Below are 23,830 nucleotides of genomic sequence, written 5' to 3' on the forward strand. Positions count from 1 at the left end.
GCTCTAGGGGGACCATCCACTTGCTGCCTCCAGTACGCAGTGCAAACCCCTGTAAAATCTTTATCTAGAGTCACACACGGGTGCTGTGCACCTCTGTTTGAGTTTTTGATCTCAATGCAGCGCAGGATCTGCGTGGTCTTCGCTGCATTGCAGGTGCTTTTGGTTCCGACCACTGCACGTGTTCTGAGTGCTCACGTTTCAGAGACAGTAGAATTCACAGATAGCATTGATGGACTGCTCGGTGTCCCTGGTGACACCCATGCGGCACCTTCACAGCTCACTGCAAGGTCTAGCGCTGTCGTAACCTCAGATGGCGTCCACCATCGGCCGGGCACGTCCGACTCACAGGGAAACGTGTCAGAGGCGTATGTGAGGATTCAACAAGTGACGAAGGGACGATCGACGTTCTACAGCTCCAATCTGTTCGAATGCTTGAAGAGGTACGGCGCGCTTGACCTTTTGCCAGTCCGAGGGACCTACCTGCTTGAAGCCACCACTTGCTCACGCCTTGGAGTTTGTTGTACTACACAGTCCTAGAGAGGTATTGTGGAGCATAGCAAACTTCTAAGGGACAATTCCTTGAGCCTGGCCCATCGAGGACCCTTGAGGGGCCACACTGTTGGACGCATGTCTGGGAGAGTGGCCTTCAGTGAGCCTGAGCTGGGCTTATTTGGCGAATGCAACAGATTGGGGAACCACAAGGACGATCCCCACAAAGGTCTGTGGCCCCTGGACTGGCGGGATGTCGTTGGATACATCTTTGCTGCTGTCAGCCTGTTCATTGCTGCTGGTGGCGGCATCGGAGGGGGCGGCATTCTCGTCCCGCTCTACATCCTTGTCATGGGTGAGGCATCCCTGCCTCTGCATACCAAGGCAATGCCAGCGAAGTCCCTTCAGCCTTGTTTATGACAGCTGTCCCTCAATCTGCGTTAAGTAACCTAAGTCTCAGCTCAAGGGATGAGGAGGAACAGGCGCTGATATGTGGTGCTGCTGCGTGGCAGGTTTCCCCACCAACACGGCAGTGGCGCTGTCCAACATCACGATCGTGGGTGGGGCCATCTCCAACTTTGTGTTCAACGTGGGCAGGCGCCACGCCTTCTTCAACCGGCCCCTCATCGACTGGAACATTATCCTCGCCATGGAGCCCGCCACCATACTCGGTGCCCTGCTCGGCGGATACCTCAACAAGGTACACATCACCTGCCACACCTCCGCATGGCGTGCTGCTCCTTACCATGCGCAGAGCCAGCGCATGTCACTGGGCTTCTCTGTACTGTTGTACTACTAACCTTGTGAATTAATGGAACGTTCGGTGCACGCCAATGGGGTCCTCATCCCCTGCCACATCTGTGCATGCAAGACCACCTCAAGAGTGTTCACAACCCCGCTGATTTGCGCGGCTGAATCCCTTGTGTTTGTCAACTATCTGTGCTCCCATGCCTCTCAAGGGGGCGGCTGCTCAAGGGGGACTGCCAAACAAACAACCATTCGTACAAGGGAAATTTTCACATCCGTTGCAGAAGGCCCAAAGTGCAGCATGCGCATGAGCAAACAACATGTTCAATAACGAGCAATCTTCTTCTCTGTGCAGGCGACGCCGAATTGGATGACCACGATTCTGCTGGCGGCACTGCTGACGCTGCTGACATACAAGCTGGTGGACCGCGCTGTGGTGACCTGGCGCAAGGAGAACCTGGAGTTCAAGCGCGCTGCCGCCGGCAGCAGCCAGGATGGCAGCGACCCCTCCGAGCCGCTGCTGCGAAAGGGGCCCCAGGAGCAGCAGGAAATCCTGAACGAGGCCTTCGCCCCCGAACGTACACCCCTTCCGCCTCCCCTGCACAACACATTCCCTTTTTCATTGCAGCCCCAGCAACAGCGACCTCCTGCGGTGCCCTTCCCAAATTATTTACTGCCTGAATGCCTTGCTTAAGGCAGCTCTAGGAAAATTTTCCTGCCGTCGAAGGCCGTGGCTAAGAGGAAATCTGTGTGCAGAGTCGCCGCGCCAATCGACGCAGCCGATCGCGGCGGGTGCGCGGCCGAGCACAGAAAGTGCGCTGGTGTCCTTCTCCGGCCAGGACCCCGCGCACAAGAGCTCGCCGCTGACGTACACCTCTCTGGGCAACGAGGGCGCGGAGGGCGCGCACCTGGGGAGCTCCCTGGGAGGCTCCTTTCGCTCCAGCAGCCTCATCAGGCAAGCAGCCCTGCCAGCTCACACATGATGCTGTTGCCTGTGACTTCACAAGGCGTCTTGCTTGTTGCATTGACTGCATGGGTGCAGATCATGTTACTGTAGTAGTCATTCTAAAACGCGCAATAATTGATTATTTTCGGCCAAAAAGGGTGGTAAATGAGACGCTATCTCCCAAAATGTAAAGCCCATGATAATCTTGAGACCAGATTCGGAAAGCTGTCGACAAGCCCAATCCAATGGAGCACGACCTTGGTATGTTTGAAGTCAGTAAGACCCCTAAAAGTTGCTTTGAATAATATCCCGCACCGCCGAGGGTGCGGGTTTTAAAATGATTACTACGGTATTACTGCCGATGTCCTGTCCCTCCATGCTTGATTGTCTGCCTCAGTGAGGCATGTCTTGTGCACATCCTGCTCCGCATGCTGAAATAGCGTCCTTCACCCAGATGTCATCTTGTTTCAAAATGCCGAAGGTTTCCACACACAACAGGAGCCCTCACCTCAGAAGGAGTCGGACACACATCAATACATGAGTATGGTGGAATGTCCTTGGAGGTTGAGGGTGGGTGTGGGGTGTGGGCAGGCGGGTGTCGCTGATAGAGAGGGCTCGCATCGCCAGCCTCAGCAACGTGCACGGCGCCGGCGAGGGCTCCAACCACCACGAGCCTGCCATCGCCGAAGATGCCCAAGGCATGGATCTCCCTTGGGACCCCACCTGGTCCCCCCTTGAAGCACCCTCTACCTGCAGTCTCGCCTGCTTCCCCTGCATACAGTTGCCACTTACGCTGTTCACTGAGCGTGAGGTGTCCATTCGGTGTGGAGTGGAGTGGAGTGTGGTGTTTGCCGACAACAACCTGATTACCTCATGTGATTGACTAAGGAGTGGCATGCTGTGTGCAGATGGTGGCGCGGCCGTGGCCGGGCCGGTGGCTGCCGGTGCGGCCGCGGACGAAGCGGCGGCCAACGACGTCGCGGAGAAGATCGAGGCGGCCGAGCCGCAAGTCCCGCCGCTGAAACTGGCACTGCTGTTCCTCATGTTCGCATGTGAGAGGCCGTCCCCACCACCTCTGCAGTGACACATACACTGCACTCTGTTGCTGACTTGGGCGTGCTGTTGAAGTTGGAACCCCCTGCATCTCTCTTTTGGCCAAATGCTGTGTCATGCTTGTGGTCGTTACGCCTTTTGATACAAGCCTCTACCCAGGGAGCATATTTTATTGTTCACGGCCCAGAAAGGATGAGGGCATCACATACCCTCATTCGCAGGCATTGTGGCCTCGGACTCGTTCAAGGACAGGACGGTGTGCGGCACGTGGCAGTACTGGCTGGTCGTCCTCTCCGTCCTCCCAGTCATCCTCATTATCACCCTCTTTGTGCGTACCACGTCCCCTCCCTCTGCCACAACAAGCTACCTTCCCCTGCCTGCAATTTGCCTCGCTCAAAGCATAACTCCACTGCATGGGTGTATGAGCATTTCATGGTACTGTTGCCCACATGTTGCTTACAGTTCCTGTATCCAAATCTTGAGGAGTGAACCTTTCTAACTGGCCCTAATGAAGCAGGGAAGTGCGGCTGCTGAGCTGTGTGACATGCTGGGTTCTGCAGGTGCGCGCGTACCTGGTGCGGGACTTCAACGCAAAGCAGGCGTCGGGGTATGTGTGGACGGAGGGGGACGTGGAGTGGAGCCGGCGCAACACGCTGCTCTTCCCTGCGCTGTCCTCGCTGGCGGGCCTCATTGCGGGCATGTTCGGCGTCGGCGGCGGCATTGTGAAGGGCCCCCTCATGCTCGAGATGGGCGTCCTGCCCGACGTCGCAGCCGCCACCAGCGCCACCATGATGTGAGCGCCTGCATTTGAATTCAGGAATTTTGAATTTGAATTCTGAGTTTGGCTTCTTTGCCAAAAGCACTGACGTTGAGTGCTTTTGAGAATGAAAGAATGATTCAGAGGTTTCAACCCTAAAAATCAAGAGTCGTTCACACACTTAATTTAAGGTTGCGAAATGGCAGGGGATGATATTCTATTTCTGGTGCATGGTCCATGCTGCCGGGTGTTGTGCTTGCGTGCACGCGTTGCATGATTGGTGGAAGACCGGTGCGCATGTGGTGTGTCAAGGGGTGGTGCTAATGTGGTGTGTCTGTGCAGCATGTTCACCGCAGCTTCGGCCTCGGTCGTGTACCTGTCGTTCGGCGGCATTCCCTTCGACTACGGCCTGGCGACTTTCCTCGTCGGCCTCATCTTCACCATGGTTGGCCAGGTGTACAATTCGCCCCTGTCTCCCATGCATCCCTTGCAAGGAGTCTCTTTCATCCAAGGACCCTCACTGTGTCATGCACACATGATCAAGGCAACACGCTTCACAGCTGCGGTCTCCTCATGCTGTAGTGTCCACAAGGTGACAGCGGCCTCTAATTTTGTGGCACTGTGTAGGTGACCTGCTACTGGCTGATGAAGGCGCTCGACAGGCGGTCAGTGGTGGTGATAGCCATGGCCCTGCTCATGGTCATCTCTATGGTCATTATCTACTATGAGGCCGTCGTGTCAACCATTGCGGCTGTCCAGGACCACAGGCTCCTCGATTTTGGCACCATCTGCGTGGGTGAGCACATATACCTGCCGGCTCAGCTTAGTTCCGAAGCCTTTTTTGGTGTGCAGCACACATCTCAAGACAAAGATGGTTGAAGCTTCAGGAATTGACAAGGCTTGTCTGCCCTCCATGACAGAACTGACCCACTTTCGATGTTGCAATGCAGGGCAAGGTTGAGCAGGGGCCGCCAGAATATCCCAGAGGCTGCATCTTTTTAGGTGCCCCTCTGCCAGAACCAGGCAAAAGCCAGTGGCTGGGAGATGAACAGGGGAATAGGAGCATCCGGGAGTGTCTCGGCAGAATAAATATGTATCTTACTTACTTTCCGGTATTGAGAGGTATTAACACGGTGGTGAGAAGCATAAAAACTACTGCCACTGGAGTCAGGTCTTTGTTCTGCAGGCAGATTGTGCCGCTTCTGCAGCATCACGAGAGAGTCTGATCAGGATGCTGGGAACAGAATTTTATTGATGGGTTACAGTATTATCATGTGAGGGTGCACATGATTTTTTTTATTACCCCCAAGGGGCACATCAAATGCAATGCTTATCAGAATGCTCACTCAGGGAGCAGATTCGCAGAGGGGCTAGGTTTTACTAGGCGCAAACGAGCGTGAAAATGAGCAGTTGACTTGAGTTTGAGGGATGCTTGTGTGTTGAAGTTTTGTGTTTGGTGGATGTCTTGATTGAGTAGCTCAGTCACAAGTGGGAACTGCATTTTCGAGGGGGACACAGACACCTTTCTTGCTGGCTAGAAAAGAGCAAAGTGATGCCAGGCGTCATACGGGGTACAATATGTTGTATTTAGTATTCCCTGCTCCATAGCACATGAGGGTGGATAACCGACAAGGCTCGGAATTCTTTGCTTAGTAGTATGCGCACCGACACGAGCAGATTCGACATAAATATGATGTGACAAGAATGTGATCACAAGATCTTCCCAGCAGTGTGGCACACACTGGCAGATGATTGTCCTGCAGACGACTGGACTTAAGATTAGAGAGATGCATTCAGATTCAGCAAAATTGACATGCTGCCTCTCATGTGCCTTGGCCAAGGAGTGTGCATTCGCTGCATCATGGAAGGTAGTACAATCATGAACTTGACACAAAGTGAAATGCCGTCGGACTGCTTCTGCAAAGCTAGCTTGGGGCAGCTGATGTGCCCACAGCGTCGAGCCCTGGAGCACGCTTGCTCCTATGGTCATCGGTGTCCTTCCAGTTTGTTGTGATGGTCTTTGCCTGCACACAATCAGCACCTCCTGTCAGGCTTTGTCTTGGCTTGTGAGCAGTCCTGAACAGCCATGCAACACAGGACTGCTCCTGACAGACAGTGCAGACAAGCAGTGGAGACATGCAGCGTGATGGAGGGGAGCTCACCTGTGTGAAGAACTGGAGGCCAGCCTTGCCGTACATGTGCAGGTCCCCGTGGAAGGAGCCCCTCCAGCCTGTGAAGGAGAAGAAGGGCAGCGGCACGGGGATGGGCACATTGATGCCCACCATGCCCACCTCCACCTGCATTCCCAGCCCACTGTCAGCATCCGGCCTTCAGTGCTAGGCTGCACAGCCCGATGCGGGGGATACAGCAAGGCATTCCGAGGCATTTGAAATCAAGAGGGGGAAAAAGTGCCTACCTCATTCTGGAACTTGCGCGCTGCAGGCCCCGACCGAGTGAACAGCGCTGTGCCATTGCCATGCTCGTTCCCATTGACAATGCTGATGGCCTCGTCCAGAGTCTCGGCCTACAGGCACAGCCAGCCTTCAGTGATTCAACTATTTTTGTGCAGCGTATGAGCCTATTCCATGACGACACTGTGCTCACGTTGACATGAGGCATGCTGGCTGTAAAAGAAAAACGCCTTTCTAGAATCTGTATGCCAGAGAAATGACAACATGAAGGATAGTGGAGCTGTTCACCTCCAGGCAGACAAGTACAGGTCCAAAGATCTCTTCCTTGTAACACTCCATATTCGGCTTGACACCGGACAGCAGCGAGGGGCCCAAGAAATTGCCGGACTCAAAGCCTGGCACCTTCACTCCTCTGCCGTCCAGCAACAGCTTCGCACCCTGAGCCACACAGCACTCCCCTCGGAAATTAACTAAAGCCCCTGATCATCACAACGATGTATACGGTACTTCACCTTGTCACCAATGCCATGTACGGAGATAGGTATCATTGAGCTGAGCATGTCTGCATGTCTAAAAAGTATCCTTCCCAATGCAACAGAGGAGTGTGCAGGAATATGCACCTGGTCCAGGCCACTCTGAATGAGGTTGGCTGCGCGGTCCTTGGCCTCTGGAGTGATGAGCGGGCCCACGTCCGTGCCTGCTGCGGCCCCCGGGCCCACGGTCAGCGCCTTGGCGCGCTCCAGCAGGGCATCCTTCCAGGGCTCAATCCCGCCCACAAAAACCGCCGCCGAAATTGCCATGCACCTGGCCAACATGACAAAAACTGGCGTGATCTGACTGGCACTGCCTGTTCAGGCACATGGTGCACATGTGGCCTTTGAGCAGTGGCCTTCCATTTTCTGTGGAGTAGTCCCTGCACCTTTGCCCAGTGATGGGAAACTCACCTTTGCCCAGCAGCGCCGAAGGCGGCGCCAGTCAGTGCAGCAACTGTCGCCTCTGGGTTTGCATCGGGCAGGATAACAGCATGGTTCTTGGCCCCCATGTTTGCCTGTCGTTCACAAAATGCAGAGTCATCAGAAACTCCACGAAGTTAATTGGAGCTCAGAAGAAAAAACCCCAATGGGCAAGTTGATTGAAGGAGATGCATTAGGCGATTGGCACCTGGACTCTCTTGCCATTGGCAGAGCCGCGCTCGTAGATGTAGCGGCCCGCCCTGTCTGAGCCCACAAAGGACACAGCCTTGATGTCAGGGTGATCCAGGATGCGATTCACCGTCCCATGCGTCCCGTGCACGATGTTCAACACTCCCCTGCAAGCGTACAAACGTCACATTGCGCACTAATGCAAGAAAATTCTGCCATTGTCTTGGATATTGCCATTGAGAGCAGTGTGCATGCTGTACTAGAACCCCCACCGAGAGTTAACCTGATTACTGCAAGGCCAGAGAATTGCAGAAACCCTCCTATAGGATCAATCCTATAGGAGGATCACCTGGGAAGGCCTGCTTCCAGGGCCAGTTCTGCCAGCATCATGGCTGCCCCAGGGTCCTTCTCAGAGGGCTTGAGGACGAAAGTGTTGCCAACCGTGCAAGCAATGGGGAACATCCAGAGCGGTATCATGGCGGGGAAATTGAAGGGGCAAATGCCTGCAACCACCTGCAGTGCACATGCCAGGTTTAGCTATCCGTGCATGCAGGGTGCACTGCATAGAGAGCGAGTGAAACACCTGGAATAGCAGCATATCTGACGCGCATCTCACGAGTGCTTACCCCAAGAGGCTGTCGGACGCTGTACGTGTCCATCCCATTTGATACATTCTCAATGTAGTCTCCCATCAGATCCGGGGCCAGGTTGCAAGCATACTCCACCACCTCTGCAGCAAGGCACCGGCTGAGTTCACAACCCGCTCATGCATGATATCTGCCAGTATGCGCAACTCCAAAATGCTATTGCATCAAGGGCACACCTAGGCCTCTGAAAACATCCCCTTTGGCGTCAGGGAGTGTCTTTCCTTGTTCGAGGGTGACATTTGCAGCGAGTTCATCCTGCAGGCACCAGAAATAAAAGTTAGCAAAGAGGAAAGCACTGAGGTTTCATGTATTTTGGCAAGTAAAAAAGGAAGCTCCGCTGTTGTGCAGCTCACCATATTCCGCCTGATGAGCTCCTGGAGCTTGAACATGACGCGGGACCTAGTGGGAAGGGGAGTGTTGCGCCATTTTGGGAATGCCTCTTTTGCAGCTTGCACAGCTGCATTGAATTCCCCAGAGGTTGTCTCGGGGAGCCTTGACACCACTTCCTGCGTTGCCTGCATGCATGCAGAAATATATATTAGCCAGAGCTTGCTGCACTTGGAGGTTACAGAACCTGTGCCCATGTTTCACTAGATCACATATCTCCATACATCCCCTAAATTAGAATGCCCCTTGGTGAATCAACGAATCTTCCTTACATACGCACCGGGTTTGTGACGTCCACCCACTCTGTGGCTTGAGATTCTACGAACTCCCCATTGATGAGTAGCTTCACAGACGGCTGCAGCCGAACACCGATAGCAGATCGTTAGATGTAATCATTTAAGCACGTGCAGAGCAGCTTGTAAGTCTGCACAAGACAGATCACTGTGCTAGATATACGTAAACGGTCGTGTGGCATGTAGTAAAGTCTCACCGCGCTGTCTGTTGCTAACTCGGGCTGTGATGCGAAGCCACGCACGTAGGCAACATTGATGCGACCCGCAGTATTTAGCACGGATTTGGATCTTGCCAATTTAGCTGTCAAAGCAGAAATCATTCCGAAGGCCAACTCAGAACGTCCGAGTCATCAGAGGGCTTGTTTCCTTTCCTACCAGCCTGCCTGGAATCTCCTTGCGCACACACACGTCGAAAATTGCTTCGTAACAACCTCGAAATTCTTCTCAGGCTTCAAGGCTTGCAAGGATGCCTGTCACATCGAGAATGTGCTCGACAGAACAGTCCCCCCGCAGATATATGAGCCCACGTGGGACGGGACCCCCCGCTATCCATCACTCTCTTCCGAGGAAGTGAACTCGATAATTGAACGTCTAACGCACCGTGATTTGGGTGCATGCTGCTCAGAAGCGAAGCATTGCACGATCTGGTGTGCCTCGTGGGATGCCGGGACGGACTTGATAAAGCAGGTAGGACTCTACAGTGCTGCTGAGTAAGAGGAAAGGGTGCCCTTGTTATCAGTAGGAAACATCTTTGTCTTCAGCAATGTGCAGATCATATTAGTATGCTCTGATCGCTAAGATATGGTGTAAAGCGTGCACTCTCATGGACGTGAGAGGAAGCTGAAAGGCGTTTTAAGGGCAGGAGTTCTATGTACGCAGACTTCATCCATCACGAATGATCATGACGTTTGAGAGGATCAGATGCGCTGCATATACTTGAAGAAACCATACTGTGCCTACAGGGAGGAATGACATTGGTGCAGAACAAAGTGAAGCGACCAGCGTCAATGGCATCAAACATCAGCTCAGAATTTGAGGAAGTGCACCTAGAAGAAGTGGAGCACTCGGCAAGCACTGGGTCTGGAGAAGAACTGGAGTTTCCATCAGGCATGATATACTTTTGCCTGGCTCACAGCTTCAACTTGCCTCAGCTTGGCCGAGGATATGTACCACTTACAGAGGTGGAGGGTGTTGATTGTAGCAGCTTGCATGCAGGTGATGATGAGGTGGTACAGAGGCAGGAGCCGGCTGTGGTTGGCAAGAATGTCTCAGCTCCCAGACCGGACGCAGCTTCAACTCCTGGCAAAGCTCCAGTTGCTGCGCCTGTGCAGCAGGCTGCAACACGCAGGACCCCTGTCAAAGGAGAGGGTGCAGACGAAAGTCAAGCTGGTGTGACAGAGGAGCCAGACCCGGAGATCAGCTGGCGCGGCAACCGCCAAGGTAAGGCAAAAGAGATCGCATGGATAACTTCTTCTTGTGTGCATGGGATCAATCTTAGTGTACTATAATCCATGAAGAGAAGCTGCTCATGATGAAAGCAGACATGTGCAAGCAACTTGTGGTATCTGCAGGCCCTCCTCCCAACACTGTCAATGCAATGGGTGAGCCGATCTATGACCCATTGAAGGACATTGAGCTGGCGACACAGAAGGTAGGCAGCTCTGATAAGCTCAACACATTGCAACGCCATCTGGAACGTGCTTCTCTTGTGTCAGGCGAGGGTATTGAATGATCTTGATGGATGCAGGCAACAGAGTTGGCGTCGACAGCAGCCAGAACTGTGTCGACAAAGGTATGCACAATTTGCGTGTTCCATTTGCTGAGACAATGGCATAGCTTGGCCTCACATGACAGTGAAACATGTGGTTTCAGATCATCGGTGGAGCTGCAGGGGCAAAGCAGAGTCTGACACTGATGGCAGACAACGTCCAGTCCTGGCAGGTACATCGACATTCAAGCCACCTGTATCTCCTGCAGTGTGTTTTCTCATGCTTGAAGCAAAGAATATACTGAACTTGGGGTGATTGGTCGCAGGTGATGCATGGAGCAGCTGATGCAAAGGACAGCCTGGCAAAGACAGCCAGCCTGTTCGCAAACAATGTGTCAACATGGTGGGCTAATCTGGATCCTGTGCCCAAGCCCCAGCCAAACTCTCCTGGCCGGGAAGCGAGTTCCATGGCTGACAGCAAGGTATCACATCACATCTGTTTTGCTCTGCTTTAGAGCAAAGCTGTGATTTCAATTTGCGCATGACCGATCAGACGAGTACACAAGACTAAACTTTCCCTTCAGCAAGGGCTGAAGAATATAACATTGCATTTGATTGCAGGGAGGGACTGAGCTTGAAAGCCTGTTTGGACTGCCACCTGAGGAGGAATTGATGGAGGGCTTCCACTGCATGCTGGCCCAGACCTATGCTTGCACCTACAACACCTTTTCCAGGGCTCGAGAGGTGTGCTGTCATCCTGACGATCAGAAGATGTAAACATCTGAAGCCTAACTCAAAGACACCGATGATGTGATGCTGTGATTCATTTGTGGGTGCCGTGCAGATCACCTTCCTTGGCACTCTGTATGTGACGGACAAGCACACATGCTTCAGTGCTCCATCGGAAAAGATCTCTTTCTGCCTGGCTCACAAAGATGTCAAAGAAGTGAAGAAGGTGGTTGCAAAGACCAGGAAGCCAGGTATGTATTGATGTAGAGTGCTGCTCTTTGACCTGGCTCTGTCCCTGCAGGGTAGCTAGTTGTTGAAATATTGTCTATGTGGAGAATTAGTGAGAAAAACACTGCTCAGTCTGAGGAATGGTTCAGCAGATCTGCTTGTGGAAATTTGCATGTGTTGACAAGGTCCCCTGACTTATTGATTCTTACCTTTGGATTCCGTGTGTTTGGAATCAGGACCCTCTGAGAAGCTGCACATAACATTTGGAGAGAAGGAGCATGTTGTGTTCCAAGGATTTAAGGCAGCCGACCTGACCAGCGCCCTGGCGTTGCTGGAGCACCTGACAGCAGACTCTTGATCCATTTCTGTGTTGTGGGGCATAAAGGTTGGAGGTTTTTGTGTCAAAGCTTGAGGTCTTGTACATCATTTGTGCCTTTGGAGGCTTGCAGGCTGTCATCCGTCCAGGTTTTTGCCGATATAGGCTCTCCAATCGGGTTCCAGGCTGATAAGTTGCTCCTGGCAATCCCATTGCTCCTTTTACCCGCCAAATGCACAAGGAAGAGGGGCTTGGATATTTGCCTCAGTTACAGATCATGATATCCTTTTGGTTGTGCCGTGTGTATATTATTTATAGCATTGTACATTGAGACAATCTTAGCAAGGTTGATGTGTTTGAGAGTTTCAAGGATCCTGTTGACATTGTCACATGCGCCAGCTGGGTGGCACGAGTGCACTGCAGTGTGTGGCAGCGCGCTCGTGTGCCTTGCGCCCTTCCTTGCAATTATCTGAGGATGTAAAGTGAGGTTGCATATCCTTTCATACATGTAGCTGTACTTCTGGAGCCTTCTTTCGAGGACACACACTACTCATGTATGTGCAGCAATAATCACCAGTACACTAGTTGTATGCCCCAGATTGAAAGTCCTGCAGCTTGCTTGTAAGCACTTGTAAGGCTGGCCCTCCTTGATGTCGATGCCAACTTTCATTGTCTCCACATGATTGCAACTTTATTCATGCGCTGGGAATTTTGCAAGAGCATACAAATGGTGACAAGTTTGAAAGCGGTGCTACATAAATTATGACCCACTCAGCTATGAGACATCGCCATTCCTTATGGGCGGCTGGACCATGACAATACCCAGATCCTTACACTCATGCTCATGAAGGTTTGACTAGTCGTCAAATGGTTTGCATCCAAACCCTGGAAAACAGTGATTTGCTTTTTCTTCTCAGTCTGCAGCATCTACAAAAGCTACAACGGTCGGTGCAATTGCACTCTTTTCTTTTTGCAATAGCAGGACATGGACATTGGGCTATCCCTCTGCAATTGCTTGACAACCATAATTGCCCTCCCTTCCTCGGTTTCTACTTCCCAAAGCCGCCCACACTACAATGTGGTTGATCATACATCGTAGGTGCCCAGCTTGCCGGTGAACTTGACCTGCAGTTGCATACACACAAGTCATGCCTGCCTGCTCATTAACTCAGACACACACAACCCACAAACCCTTTGCTCTATAGACACAAGTAGAGCTCGCGCCTCTCGGGCCATTGCCCAGAATACATCAGGCCTGCAGCAGCCCAAGTGACACCACCTGAGAGCACAGCACAGAGACAGTCCGGAGTGAGAGCGCACCGCGACGGGGTTTGTGTTCTTGCCGATGCTGCGGTCCTTGGCGCCGACTGCTGTCCTGCCAGCGTTGACCTTCTCGGGGTACACGCCGTCCTTGGGGTGCAGGTACTGCACCTCACCGTCCGGGAAGACACGGTAGATCTGACCGTCCGTCTTGAACTTGTTGCGCAGCTGCGTCAAGAGCGCCAAGCACTGCTCCTTCCTGGCCAGCTTCAGCAGGTTGGGGCCTGAGCGCATGATGGCCGCGCCGCCAGTGGGCATCTCAAACACCTGCTCCTTCTTTGCGTCCCATGTGATCACGTAGAACTCCTCGATCTGCACCACAAGGAAAGTCCTTTGTTTGATGGGTCTTGATGTACGTGCAGATGCACATCAGGTTGAAAAGGAGCAGGTGTTAGGTTGCCCGTACGTGACAGAGTGGAACAGGTCATCCAGCTTTATGAGGCAATAAATTACAGGACTGCAAGGATCACAGTACAGCATTCCAGCCAACTCCATTTGAGTTTCTGCACCTGAGCCTTTCGCAGGAGACCTCCTGTGCTGCCGCCGAAAATCGGAGAAGGGGTGGAGGGATCCAATGTCGGTGGCTTCCAGGCAGCCTTCTCCTCAGCAACAGCCCTGCTCAGGGACAGAACACGGCGAGACAGAGCGGGCTTGCTGCGCACTGCGGTGCCCTGGAAGCTGCTCTGGCGAGACGGTGCTGAGCAGAGGGGCGCAGCGGTCAGCATCATCGAGGCCATGGCTGCACTCTGTGACGGATCCCAGAATGTATCGGACAAAACTGCAACTGATATCGCACGCTGAACGGAAAGGCGAGAATCTCGACCTCGATAAGGTTTATTGCCTCGATGACCCTGTAAATTGACTGGAACAGGGGAGCAAACCCTGATCTGAGGTCTCGTCGTTTTGATGACCAATTTCTTCGGCACAAAGTCACACCGACAGCAAGGTCTTCTGTAAACCGTTCATTATAAAGTATATGGCTAATTCCTTATCTGTGCTTGTCGAGGAATCGAACGAGGGATTCTTTGCGAAGCTTGCCGCTTGTACTTACTGCATCAGAAACCTATCGATCGATGGATGTCAATCATCACTGTCTGCATTCAAGATGCAACATGCAATTGTGCACTAGATTAGCTAGTAACAAGCTAGCTTCATCGAGCTCTGCAGCAGCAAGGCCATTAATGCAAGCACAGCGGCATTCACACCGCTCAAATTTGTGCAGAGCCCAAATTGTAGAGCAAGACAGGCCTAGTACAACATCTGATGGCACGATGTATCTGACAGAGTTTCTGCAGGTGCCTTTCTTTTTCTATCACACCTGCAGTTCCCTCTGCTTGCTGGAGTGTGTCTGAACGGTTCACTATTGCAGGCCGTCCCTGGTAATCGAGCACTGGCAAATCTGGAAAATGCCGACGCAGCTTGGAGACAGCTTTGCGATGCTGAGCGCATGCCGTTCCGGGAAGTGATCACTGAGACTAAAGCACCGTTGTCTCAACCGTGCTACCAGGAGTTTGATGTTGTCATTCTTGGCGGTGATTATCCTGGCAACGATTCATGCTTGAGCATCTTCTGTGCTGTTGGGCTGTCTTGAAAGAGGAGAAGCAGAGAAGCTCATCCAGGATTGATATAGTACATTCCATACTTCGCATGATATATCTGGACTTTCTGAGCAGGTACTTTGGGGATCTTCCTTGCGGCCACTCTCTCAAAGCGAGGGATCAAAGTGGCTTGCGTTGAAAGGGGGAAGCTCATTGGCAGAGACCAGGAGTGGAACATTTCACGGGAAGACATGAAGGTGCATCGACCTCCCAGACTGTTGCCATCTTTCTGCCATGCATGCAGTGCTGCCCAATTTCGCGTGTGATGCTTGAAGGCTCTTGGCTCACAGATCGCTGATTGACGCTGCAATGCCACTTGCAGGTCTTCGTCGAGATGGGATTGCTGTCAGAGACAGAGCTTGAGGAGGTTTTAGTGTCAGAATTCAATCCTGTGAGAATGGGCTTCGAGGGGATATCAGAGATCACCACCACAGATGTATTGAACTGTGGTGTCAGTCCCGCGCTCCTCTTGAAATATGTCAAAGAGCATTTCCTTGAAGCTGGAGGGTGAGTGCTGGCCTCAAACAAAAATATGCATCATAAAAAAAGAGCCCTTCGACTGTTGTTGGTATGCTGGGACAACCTTGCGGCGATGCCTCAGGGAGGATTGCTGTCGCAGGACTTTGCTGGAAGGCGCTGCTTTCAAGGCCGCCACAGTGCACCCTGAGGGGGTTCATATCCAGCTGGCAATGCAAGGGAAGGATGCAGTGCACGGCCTGGCTGCGGGCGCGGGAGGCGAGGGGGCCAGATTGCAAGTCTCCTTCGGCACAGACTCAGAGGAGCAGGTGACTACCTCTCTGCCTGGCATACATAATACTTGCTCTTTGTAATATCTGGCGTCACTCGCTGATCACAAGACGTGTGTCTGTGTGTTTAGGTGGGTGTGGCTGTGCGAGCCAAGGTGTTGGTGGATGCCATGGGCAGCTTCAGCCCCATAGCAGCCCAGGCGCGGCGCGGCACAAAGCCGGACTCTGTTGTGCTCATGGTGGGCAGCTGCGCCACTGGACTGCCACCCACAACGTCTGCAGACCTGCTCTGGTCCTTCACTCCCATTAACAGGTGACACGCCGTGACAGAGGACACTGCCTTTTGAGTGGTAAATAATATTGTTCAGTGCAGAAGGGGTGTGCCAGAGAGAACATATGGTCAAGTTTATGCATGCACACAGGGAGAGGAGATTGCAGTACTTTTGGGAGGTGTTTCCTGCTCGGGACGGCATCACCACTTACATGTTTGCCTACACAGACCCGACTCCAGGTGAGATTTCAGTTGCATGCCTTTCCAGTTGCATGCCTTGAGAAGCCCTGACTTTTGCACTGGAATTCGTACAGGTGGACTGAACACCGTGTGTAACAGGGCGGCCCAGCTTGAAGGATGTGTATGCGGACTATCTGAGTGACCTGCCCAGATACAGGGGGATTTCAGACCTGGATGGGGTGTCATGTGTTCGGCCCTTCTTTGGCTTTGTGCCCAACTGGCACGACACCCCATTAAAGCCCATCACATCACGCCTGCTCCACATTGGGGACTCAGCAGGCAACCGCTCAGCGCTCAGTTTTGCAGGTAGGACCAATCCATCTAGGCATATTCAAGCCGCGTCGGTGTACTGTTGATCCAATCATACACATGGACTAGCACATACTTGAGGCCTGTCATTCAGTAGCTATGATTCACAGAGCCTCATGGGTGTGTTGCGGTGTGTAGGCTTTGGATCAATGGCTAGGCATCTGCCTCGCCTGACGGAGGGGTTGGCTTTTGCTCTTGAAACAAATCAGACAAGCAGGGGGGCCCTTCAATTGTTGCAACCAAAATCACCCGCGATCTCAATGACGGCAGCTATGCAGGTAAGTCTCTGCTTACAAATTCGAACAGAGCCTGGGATCTTACTTCTTTATTAGGTTGCCTTATCGTAGGTACATGCTGCTTTATCGTGGGTTCATTCAGTTGAGCATGTTTTTAAGTGGCGTGAGGGTGTATCTCTGCTTGCTGCAGTTCAGCATGGGCACGAGGAGCAATCAAGTTTTTGATGGCGACTCTTTTGATCCAAACATAATACAGAACTACCTCGGATCTTCCTTTTATCACATGGCAAAATATGGGGAGAGCGTTTACAGACCATTCATGCAGGTGACCGCCAGCATCTTTTTGATGGGGCTAGTAACTCCATGCTCTTTTCAGGACTACACATGTTTCTGTTCTAATCCTTACATACTGGACTCATATCTAGAATGCTCAACTTGAAGAGTCATTGTTGCCACTGCTGATCCTTCAGGATGCCATGCAATCTGATGAGGTGTTGTGGCATGCAGGACTACTTGCAGTGGAGCTGCTTGTCCAAGGTGGTTGGGGGGCAGATTGCAAACGAGCCTGGCCAGCTGTTCCGCATGACAGTCTTTATGCGCTCGCCCAAGGCTGGCCAAATGTTTGCTTCAAGCTTCCTGGGGATCCTATTCTATGACATCCTCTTCTCTCTGGCGTCCTTCATGTCACCTGCGCATGAGACCCTGCTGAGACCTTTCCCTGGCCTCCTCTTCCGGTGGCGCTGCCTGGTGGGTGTTCTGATCTTCACAACACATTGTGTCAGCCTTCAGATCTGTATCAAATGCTGTGATACTTCAGGAGGCTTGCTTCTGAGCTGGACTGTGCATTGCAGGTTGACGCTTTCAAGTACGGGAGTGCGAACGATTACATAGCCCCAAAGGGTAGCTGAGGGCACAAATAGTCATGACTGATGTATCGTTAAAGTGACAGCAAGCTCAAACTTCCGGTCAAGTTGATCTGCTTCAAAACAGTTTGTACAGCTGTCAGAAGAACTGTGTAAACTCGTGGCTTATTTGCTTTTCCAATGTTGTGTTCAAGTATTCTTGGCAATTTCATGCCATTGCATCAATTTTCTGCTAATTCAATCAGTGTTCAGATATACATGCAGTGCTCAAAGTCCCCTATGGGATTATTTTGCTCGAAACCTTCTCCCATTCGCCTCCTGCCACTGCTTCTTGTAGATTGCATACTGCTCCAGGGGTGCCTCTGTCAGCTCGCAGAAGTCCTGCCACACACAATGCCTGGTCAAGACTCTTCTTCCGTGGCAGCAGAAGCCACGTCAGGCGCTGTGATCACAAGTGCAAGCAGGCAACAAGAGCTTGACAGTGTGTTCCTGGCACCACCATCTCCCCAGTTCCGTTCACCTCATCAGAAGAGCGCAGGAGCGTGGTGGGCGCCCATGTGGCGGTGCTATCCGGCAGACAATCCTTGATGAAGCTGAAGCGTGGGCCGATGGTGCTCACCACAGACCTGTTGAAGAAGAGGCTCGGTGCACCCAAGATGCTCCCCGCTGGCACGCCCAGCAGCTTTGTCAGGAATGCCAGCCTCACCTGCACATCCTTGGGCCTGCACCAGCATCACATCAGCCAGCCTGAGCTGTACTCCGCCAATTATTGATGGCATTACCCTGGGGAAGCTCAAGTTGCAAGACATGCCACTGCTGACTTAGGATGCTGTTGCACGCATGTAGAGTACAGAAGAGGAATGCTGGGCAAGCACTGGCCTTGTGGACAGGACAGCTGGGAACTTCTGCACCAGCTGCACCACCTCAGCATCTTCCATGCCGCCTGCACGTAACGCCTTGAGCACACTTCCAGCTCGCTCCACATCCACGCCCAATGTGATAGGGTGCTTCCTGATGACCGCCTGCACGCATGGATTTGGCAAATGCATGGGAGGCAGTCAAAGCAAGATCTTTCCATGAGTTCCTTTCTGATGCCGTCTTGACAGATCAGTGTGATGCAACAACTGTTGTAAAGGCACACTGGCAAAATCTTCATTCAGGTGCCAAGAGGGCAGGCCTTCACCTTGAGCTCTGCCTTTTGAAGGGGTAGCACTGCGAGCAGGGCCTCGAAGGCTTCAGCAATGCCCGTTATCAAAATTTCAGGATGTGAGGCCACCAGCAGTAGTGTCCCTTTGCTGTCCACTTGCAGCTGTAGGGTCAGGAACCTGATTGACTGCAGGACGTCCACACTCTGTGCCAGACAAATATATTTTTTGGCAGATTTTTTGGTCCTACAAGCAGGGAAATGCTGTGGTGCACGAGAAAGTCTGTACGGAGCAATATTATGCAAGCACAGGGGAGTAGCATACATCTACAGCAAACACTTTTGGGCACTTGTAGGCCATTGCCCACAAGGTGCCGCTGCACTCTTCTGGCAGGCTCTTGCCAATGCGCTGTACGTGACCGACAAGGAATTGCAACCGTCTCATGGCATCGGGATCCGCCAAGATGCCGGGTGCGCCAGAGATCAGGTTCGCAAGACAGCTCTCCTTGGTGATCTTGCTGGTGGGTGCTCCAAGCATTTGAGAGATGTCTTCTACCTGCAAACACGCCTCTACTCAGGGAGGTAATGTTCAACCTGGTGTCAAGCACAAGAGCTGATGTTTGGTAGAAAAGATACTCATACGTCTGTCCTTCAACAATGACAACAGTAGACACGCGCGTACTCACCCGCTGATGGATATCCTCTGCGCGACAAGTGAGCAGTGCCGGGCAGGTGACAAACAGCTGCCCCAGATCCCGGACCCTGATGTTGTACTCCACGAGTGACCGGCACACTGCCTCCATCTGCCCCCACACTTTTCCTTCAGTCGCCGCAAGAAACTCTTCTTCAGAACACAGTCTCAAATGCTATGCTTGGCCTTCACCCTACCTGCCACGCAGAGATGCGTCTGAATTGGACTCCTGCTCGTCCATCGGAGGCTGAAGAGAGGGTTCTGCTGAGCGTATCACTGGCCGCCTGAGTGCTTAAGCCCAGGCCCATGAGGAAGGCCAGGCTGTCTGCGCTGCCCAGCTGCACTGTCTGCCCAACTGGATAGGGCTGTCTTGCAGGGCTCCCAGGGTGCAACAATGCTGGCTGCAAGCTTGGTCCCAGTTCTCCCCGTCGGACTTGCAGCACGTCCCCTGCTGCTGAGGCTGCATGTGCTGCGCTGTCATGGGCTTCAGATTGTGGTGCTTCTGCAAATTTGCCTTGCCCCTCACCAGGATGTATGGCAGCGGCCTCTCTATCACCTGAAGCTTCTGTTGCCTGCTTCAGGGTGTTGACGTTCTGCTGCTCTCCAGATGTTTCACTCCTCCTCTTGGCTTTTCGTCTGCGCTTCCGCTGGGTAGTTTTTGCGGTACCGGGGGAATCAGCATTTGTCAATCTAGGTGATGATCCCTTGATGGTGGCCACTGCTGAGCGTCCCTCAGCTCTGTGAAGCTGCTGTCCTTGGGGCTGCCTTTCCTTCTGGCTATTGCCCTTGTCGCCATGGCGTGACTGCTGAGACCAACGCTCTGTCAAGTTATCTTTGGTGATCTGCTGTTCCTTCGCTTCCTGTATTGGCTCTTGGACAGTAAAGTCAAAGCTCATGCCCGTCCCGGACTTTGCCTGAGCTGCTACACGTCTCGTATGTTCTCTGTGCCCAAGGACCTGATTAATTTTTACAAAACGCCGAGGAGGAAGGACCTTTTCTACAAGCCGTGAAATTCTCAAAGATCTTCCTGGGCCAATGGGATCAGTCCAAGTATTGGAGGAAGTCAAGCCTAAAATATCGAATTGCAGCATAGGTTGAGCTAGAGACTTCGATCGCAAGGATGTCACTGCTGCATACAACTCTTTCAGGGAAATTTAAACATCGCTTCCGTCATCTCATCCTCCCTTTAGAGAGGGCATGTGCACCTTCTTATTGGAACGAAGCTGCTGATCAGGTGCCACGTGGCTTGTGAGTCATCCTTCTCTTTCTCTTGACCATCACTTCCTATATTGTCATTTCATCTCCATCTGCATCTTTGGACCTTTTCTATTATTAGTCTCAATTGCATGTTACCGGATCGATCACTTGCATGTAATGCCAGATTCGAAAAATTGACCCATCTTCAGATCAAGGAAGATGTGAGGACAACAAGATCCATAAAGCGTCAGTGCAGATCCACCACACGTGCTCAAAGCAATACAGATGGATCGAATGATAGAGGGGAACAGATCAGCCTTTCTAGACGAGGCATGCTTGCAACGATCACACTTAGCTCAGCGATGCGATGCGACCTTTGTGAAGCTTCATCAGCCCCAGCTGGATTTGGTGAGCCTTTTGCCACGCTCTGCTGATAATGAGCTGGGCAATGCTCGCTTCTGCATCAGAACTGTCATGTATGATCTGAGGCTGCATGCCTCCCTGCAGGCGCCATGGAGATGGAGAAGAGGCTCACAGAGCGCATCACAGAATTTGAGCTGGCAAATGGCCTGCACTTTATAGTCATGGAGAGGCACAACGCGCCAATCGTCAGCGTGCACACATATGCCAACGTGGGAGCCTTTGACGAGGTGGATGGCCAGACAGGTGAGGCCGCCCCAAGAGCTCTGCACTGCTTCTCCCACTGATGCTTCTCTTTCCCCACCAGCAATAGTTTTATATCTCAGTGTGCACACAGGCATCGCGCATCTGTTGGAACACATGGCCTTCAAGGGGTCTGCCAGGCTGGGGACCAAGGATTACCTGCGGGAGGCCGCGCTGCTCAACTCCGTGGATGAAGGTGCAGCCCTTGCACGGCCGTTTTCTTTGTCACACACACAACAGCTATCCAAAGCCAGTGCTCTTATATGACTCACAATCTGTCCGTGCTTGTCCAAGCTTCAATTGCACCTGCCGATATTGCACGAATTGCTGCGCAGCCTTCTACGCGTTCTGGGAGGCGCACGAGGCGGGGCAGGCGTCGCGCGCGGGGCAGCTGTACGCGCAGCTGCAGCAGCTGGTGGCGGCCGCGGGGGAGCTGGTGGAGCCCAACGCGTTCGGGTCGCTGCTGCAGCGGTCCGGCGCGGTGGGCCTGAATGCGACTACCAGCCACGACGCCACCAAGTACTTCATGAGCCTGCCCGCCAACAAGCTCGAGCTCTGGTTCGCCCTCGAGGCCGAGCGCTTCCAGGTGCCAGTGCAGCTCAACAGCTTGTCTGCCCATGCACCCTGCACATCACTTGCATGATGATGCATCAGTCTGACAGACTCACAGATTGCTTACAGACCAGGCAAACTCCCGCCTGGGCATGTCGTGTTTGCTGATCCTCACCAAGCCCACCCCTGAGGCCACCCTCGGATCCTGCACAGCCGTAGATGTCATAGTCAGCACATGCCATATTGGGGGCCCCACCCCAAAGTGCACCCTAATGAATCCTCATGACTGAGAGAAATGTGACACGCAGGCGCCGGTGTTCAGGGAGCTGTACAGCGAGAAGCGGGTGGTGGCGGAGGAGCGGCGGTCGCGCATAGATTCGGCGCCCCTGGGCCGTTTCCAGGAGGCCTTTCTGGCGGCCGCGCTGGCCAACAACTACCGCCGCCCCGTCATCGGCTTTGAGCGCGATGTGGCGTCCCTGGGCCGCCGCGAGGTGGAGGCCTTCTTCCGGCGCCACTACGGGCCCCGCAACCTCGTCATCTCCGTTGTCGGCGACATTGTGCCCCAGCAGGCGCGCGCATAATGTTGTCTGCCTGCCTCTGCTTTAGGGTCTTCTTCATCAGGCCCTGTACTTGATAGGGTCCTAAGTCAGTGAGGAGACAACCAGCCTCCCAATTGAAATCAAAAACGTGTGGCAAATCATATACTGCTTGTATTGTTTGAGGTTGGGGCTGATGCGTACACAAGGCTGTCATTAAGCTGCCCCAAGCGCGCATGATTGTATCAGGATGGGCATGCGTGCAGGTGAGGGATCTGGCGGAGAAGTACTTTGGCGGCTGGCGCCAGGAGGTGCTGCCGGCAGCGGCGCCCAGTGCTGTGGAGGCGCTGCCGAGGCCGAGCCAGGGCCCCATGGAGCTGCAGCAGGCTGCCAAGGCTGGTCCTGCCTTCATGCAGGCTTTCTACCGGCCAGGGGTCGCCCACCCAGACGCGCCCGTCCACGACATCATCAGGTGCGTTCATAAAGGGCAAGTCTATGGTCATCCAAGCTGGCAATCTTGCTTCCTGTGCACCGCTGTGTGTGTAAAAGCTGTATGTGCATGAGTCGTAAGGCCGAGGCAGTGCCTAGGTCATGCCCATGCATCACATACCTTCCACATAAGAGCGTAGAGCAGTGGCTTGAGGAGTCCATTACCATTTTGTGCCACAAGTGCGTCAAGCAGGCTTGCCCTGTGTGCGGCTTGAGGCACTGTTGAACACGAATCAAGCAGATGCTTTACTTACTGTAGCTGACCATGTGCGTTGTGGCCTCCCCGCAGTGACATCCTGAGCGGCTCGCGAACGGCGCGCTTAAACGCGAACCTGGTGCAGCGCGGGGTTGCCTACACGGCCAACTCGGTGCCGAGCTACCCGGGCGACAAGCATGCCTGCGTCACGCTGCTGTACGCGCTGCCGGCCTCCGACGTTGGCCTGGCCGCCGTCGAGCGCGCGCTGGCCGACCAGATCAGTGCCCTGGCCGACAGCGGTCCCACTGTACGCGAACTCCAGCGCATCAAGAAGGCATGTTCCCTCATTCACACACATGCCAGCCGCCTCTCTCTGGATGCCCTCTCCAAATGCGGCCTCTTGCCGCATGACAACGTGCAGCAGCAGTGTTGAAAGGTGCCCGCCTGGAAGTTGGGTGGGGTGTGCACCATGTGCATCAGGAAATTATATTCTCCTTACACGTACCAGCTCGCTCTCTCCAGATGCGACCTGCCTGAAAATTTGCAGCTGCAGTGTTCAAAGATGCCTGTCTGGGAGTTGAGGCTGTGCTGTGTGCACCCTGTGCAGGCGGCGAAGGTGACACTGGTGGACGCGCTGCGCAGCAACAGCAGCATGGCGTCCGCACTGGCGTCGTACCACGCACTGACAGGCTCCTGGCAGTCTCTGCTTACAGAGACCGCGCTCGTTGAGCAGCTCACGCCTGAGGACGTCCGAGGCGTGGCCGCCAGGACCTTCACCCCCGACAACTGCTTCAGGGGCCTTGTGCTGCCCTTGAAAGTGTGACAATTATCAGCTGTCGGCTGTGTAATGGAGCAAGAAATTACTTCTGTTGAGCAGTGATGTTTGCAACTTCCCCGCATGTCTGGGTAATTGGTGAGATTGATGC

General features: G+C 53.3%; 7 protein-coding genes across 7 annotated transcripts; 4 read left to right on the forward strand and 3 right to left on the reverse strand.

Annotated features, from left to right (window-relative positions):
• Positions 1-627: 627 nt before the first annotated feature.
• Positions 628-4,953, forward strand: COCSUDRAFT_47913 (hypothetical protein; the record flags this gene model as incomplete). The annotated part of the gene is made up of 11 exons (XM_005646980.1): positions 628-844; positions 1,002-1,189; positions 1,592-1,814; positions 1,993-2,191; positions 2,774-3,057; positions 3,091-3,234; positions 3,457-3,563; positions 3,796-4,028; positions 4,335-4,446; positions 4,620-4,788; positions 4,943-4,953. The coding sequence occupies 11 exons, from the start codon at positions 628-630 to the stop codon at positions 4,951-4,953; spliced, it is 1,887 nt and encodes a 628-aa protein (XP_005647037.1).
• Positions 4,954-5,751: 798 nt separating this feature from the next.
• COCSUDRAFT_29754 (methylmalonate semi-aldehyde dehydrogenase) lies at positions 5,752-9,315 on the reverse strand. The gene is made up of 13 exons (XM_005646981.1): positions 9,070-9,315; positions 8,860-8,934; positions 8,546-8,707; positions 8,369-8,447; positions 8,172-8,275; positions 7,895-8,058; positions 7,565-7,712; positions 7,348-7,451; positions 7,024-7,207; positions 6,692-6,841; positions 6,409-6,516; positions 6,155-6,289; positions 5,752-6,016 (listed from the first exon to the last, which is right to left on the reverse strand). The coding sequence occupies exons 1-13, from the start codon at positions 9,190-9,192 to the stop codon at positions 5,918-5,920; spliced, it is 1,635 nt and encodes a 544-aa protein (XP_005647038.1). The 5' UTR covers positions 9,193-9,315; the 3' UTR covers positions 5,752-5,917.
• A 541-nt stretch (positions 9,316-9,856) lies between these two features.
• Positions 9,857-12,347, forward strand: COCSUDRAFT_47915 (hypothetical protein). Its single transcript, XM_005646982.1, has 9 exons — positions 9,857-9,979; positions 10,088-10,312; positions 10,444-10,523; positions 10,620-10,664; positions 10,745-10,813; positions 10,907-11,062; positions 11,202-11,324; positions 11,425-11,560; positions 11,774-12,347. The coding sequence occupies exons 1-9, from the start codon at positions 9,880-9,882 to the stop codon at positions 11,893-11,895; spliced, it is 1,056 nt and encodes a 351-aa protein (XP_005647039.1). The 5' UTR covers positions 9,857-9,879; the 3' UTR covers positions 11,896-12,347.
• A 320-nt stretch (positions 12,348-12,667) lies between these two features.
• COCSUDRAFT_24389 (PSI-D1 precursor) lies at positions 12,668-13,952 on the reverse strand. Its single transcript, XM_005646983.1, has 3 exons — positions 13,683-13,952; positions 13,174-13,485; positions 12,668-12,978 (listed from the first exon to the last, which is right to left on the reverse strand). The coding sequence occupies exons 1-3, from the start codon at positions 13,908-13,910 to the stop codon at positions 12,940-12,942; spliced, it is 579 nt and encodes a 192-aa protein (XP_005647040.1). The 5' UTR covers positions 13,911-13,952; the 3' UTR covers positions 12,668-12,939.
• Positions 13,953-14,845: 893 nt separating this feature from the next.
• COCSUDRAFT_16852 (hypothetical protein) lies at positions 14,846-17,012 on the forward strand (the record flags this gene model as incomplete). Its single annotated transcript, XM_005646984.1, has 8 exons — positions 14,846-14,968; positions 15,094-15,278; positions 15,391-15,442; positions 15,649-15,830; positions 15,946-16,028; positions 16,128-16,334; positions 16,476-16,615; positions 16,764-17,012. Coding segments are annotated over 8 exons (1,221 nt in total), but the record flags the coding sequence as incomplete, so codon positions are not given.
• Positions 17,013-17,721: 709 nt separating this feature from the next.
• Positions 17,722-19,383, reverse strand: COCSUDRAFT_42785 (hypothetical protein; the record flags this gene model as incomplete). The annotated part of the gene is made up of 6 exons (XM_005646985.1): positions 17,722-17,817; positions 17,957-18,142; positions 18,348-18,458; positions 18,620-18,787; positions 18,996-19,136; positions 19,267-19,383. The coding sequence occupies 6 exons, from the start codon at positions 19,381-19,383 to the stop codon at positions 17,722-17,724; spliced, it is 819 nt and encodes a 272-aa protein (XP_005647042.1).
• A 1,603-nt stretch (positions 19,384-20,986) lies between these two features.
• COCSUDRAFT_16665 (peptidase M16 inactive domain family) lies at positions 20,987-23,727 on the forward strand (the record flags this gene model as incomplete). Its single annotated transcript, XM_005646986.1, has 8 exons — positions 20,987-21,134; positions 21,226-21,327; positions 21,467-21,717; positions 21,992-22,240; positions 22,486-22,691; positions 22,998-23,242; positions 23,329-23,330; positions 23,512-23,727. The coding sequence occupies 8 exons, from the start codon at positions 20,987-20,989 to the stop codon at positions 23,725-23,727; spliced, it is 1,419 nt and encodes a 472-aa protein (XP_005647043.1).
• Positions 23,728-23,830: the final 103 nt, after the last annotated feature.

Source organism: Coccomyxa subellipsoidea, assembly GCF_000258705.1.
Source record: "Coccomyxa subellipsoidea C-169, whole genome shotgun sequence".
Taxonomy (NCBI): domain Eukaryota; kingdom Viridiplantae; phylum Chlorophyta; class Trebouxiophyceae; family Coccomyxaceae; genus Coccomyxa; species Coccomyxa subellipsoidea.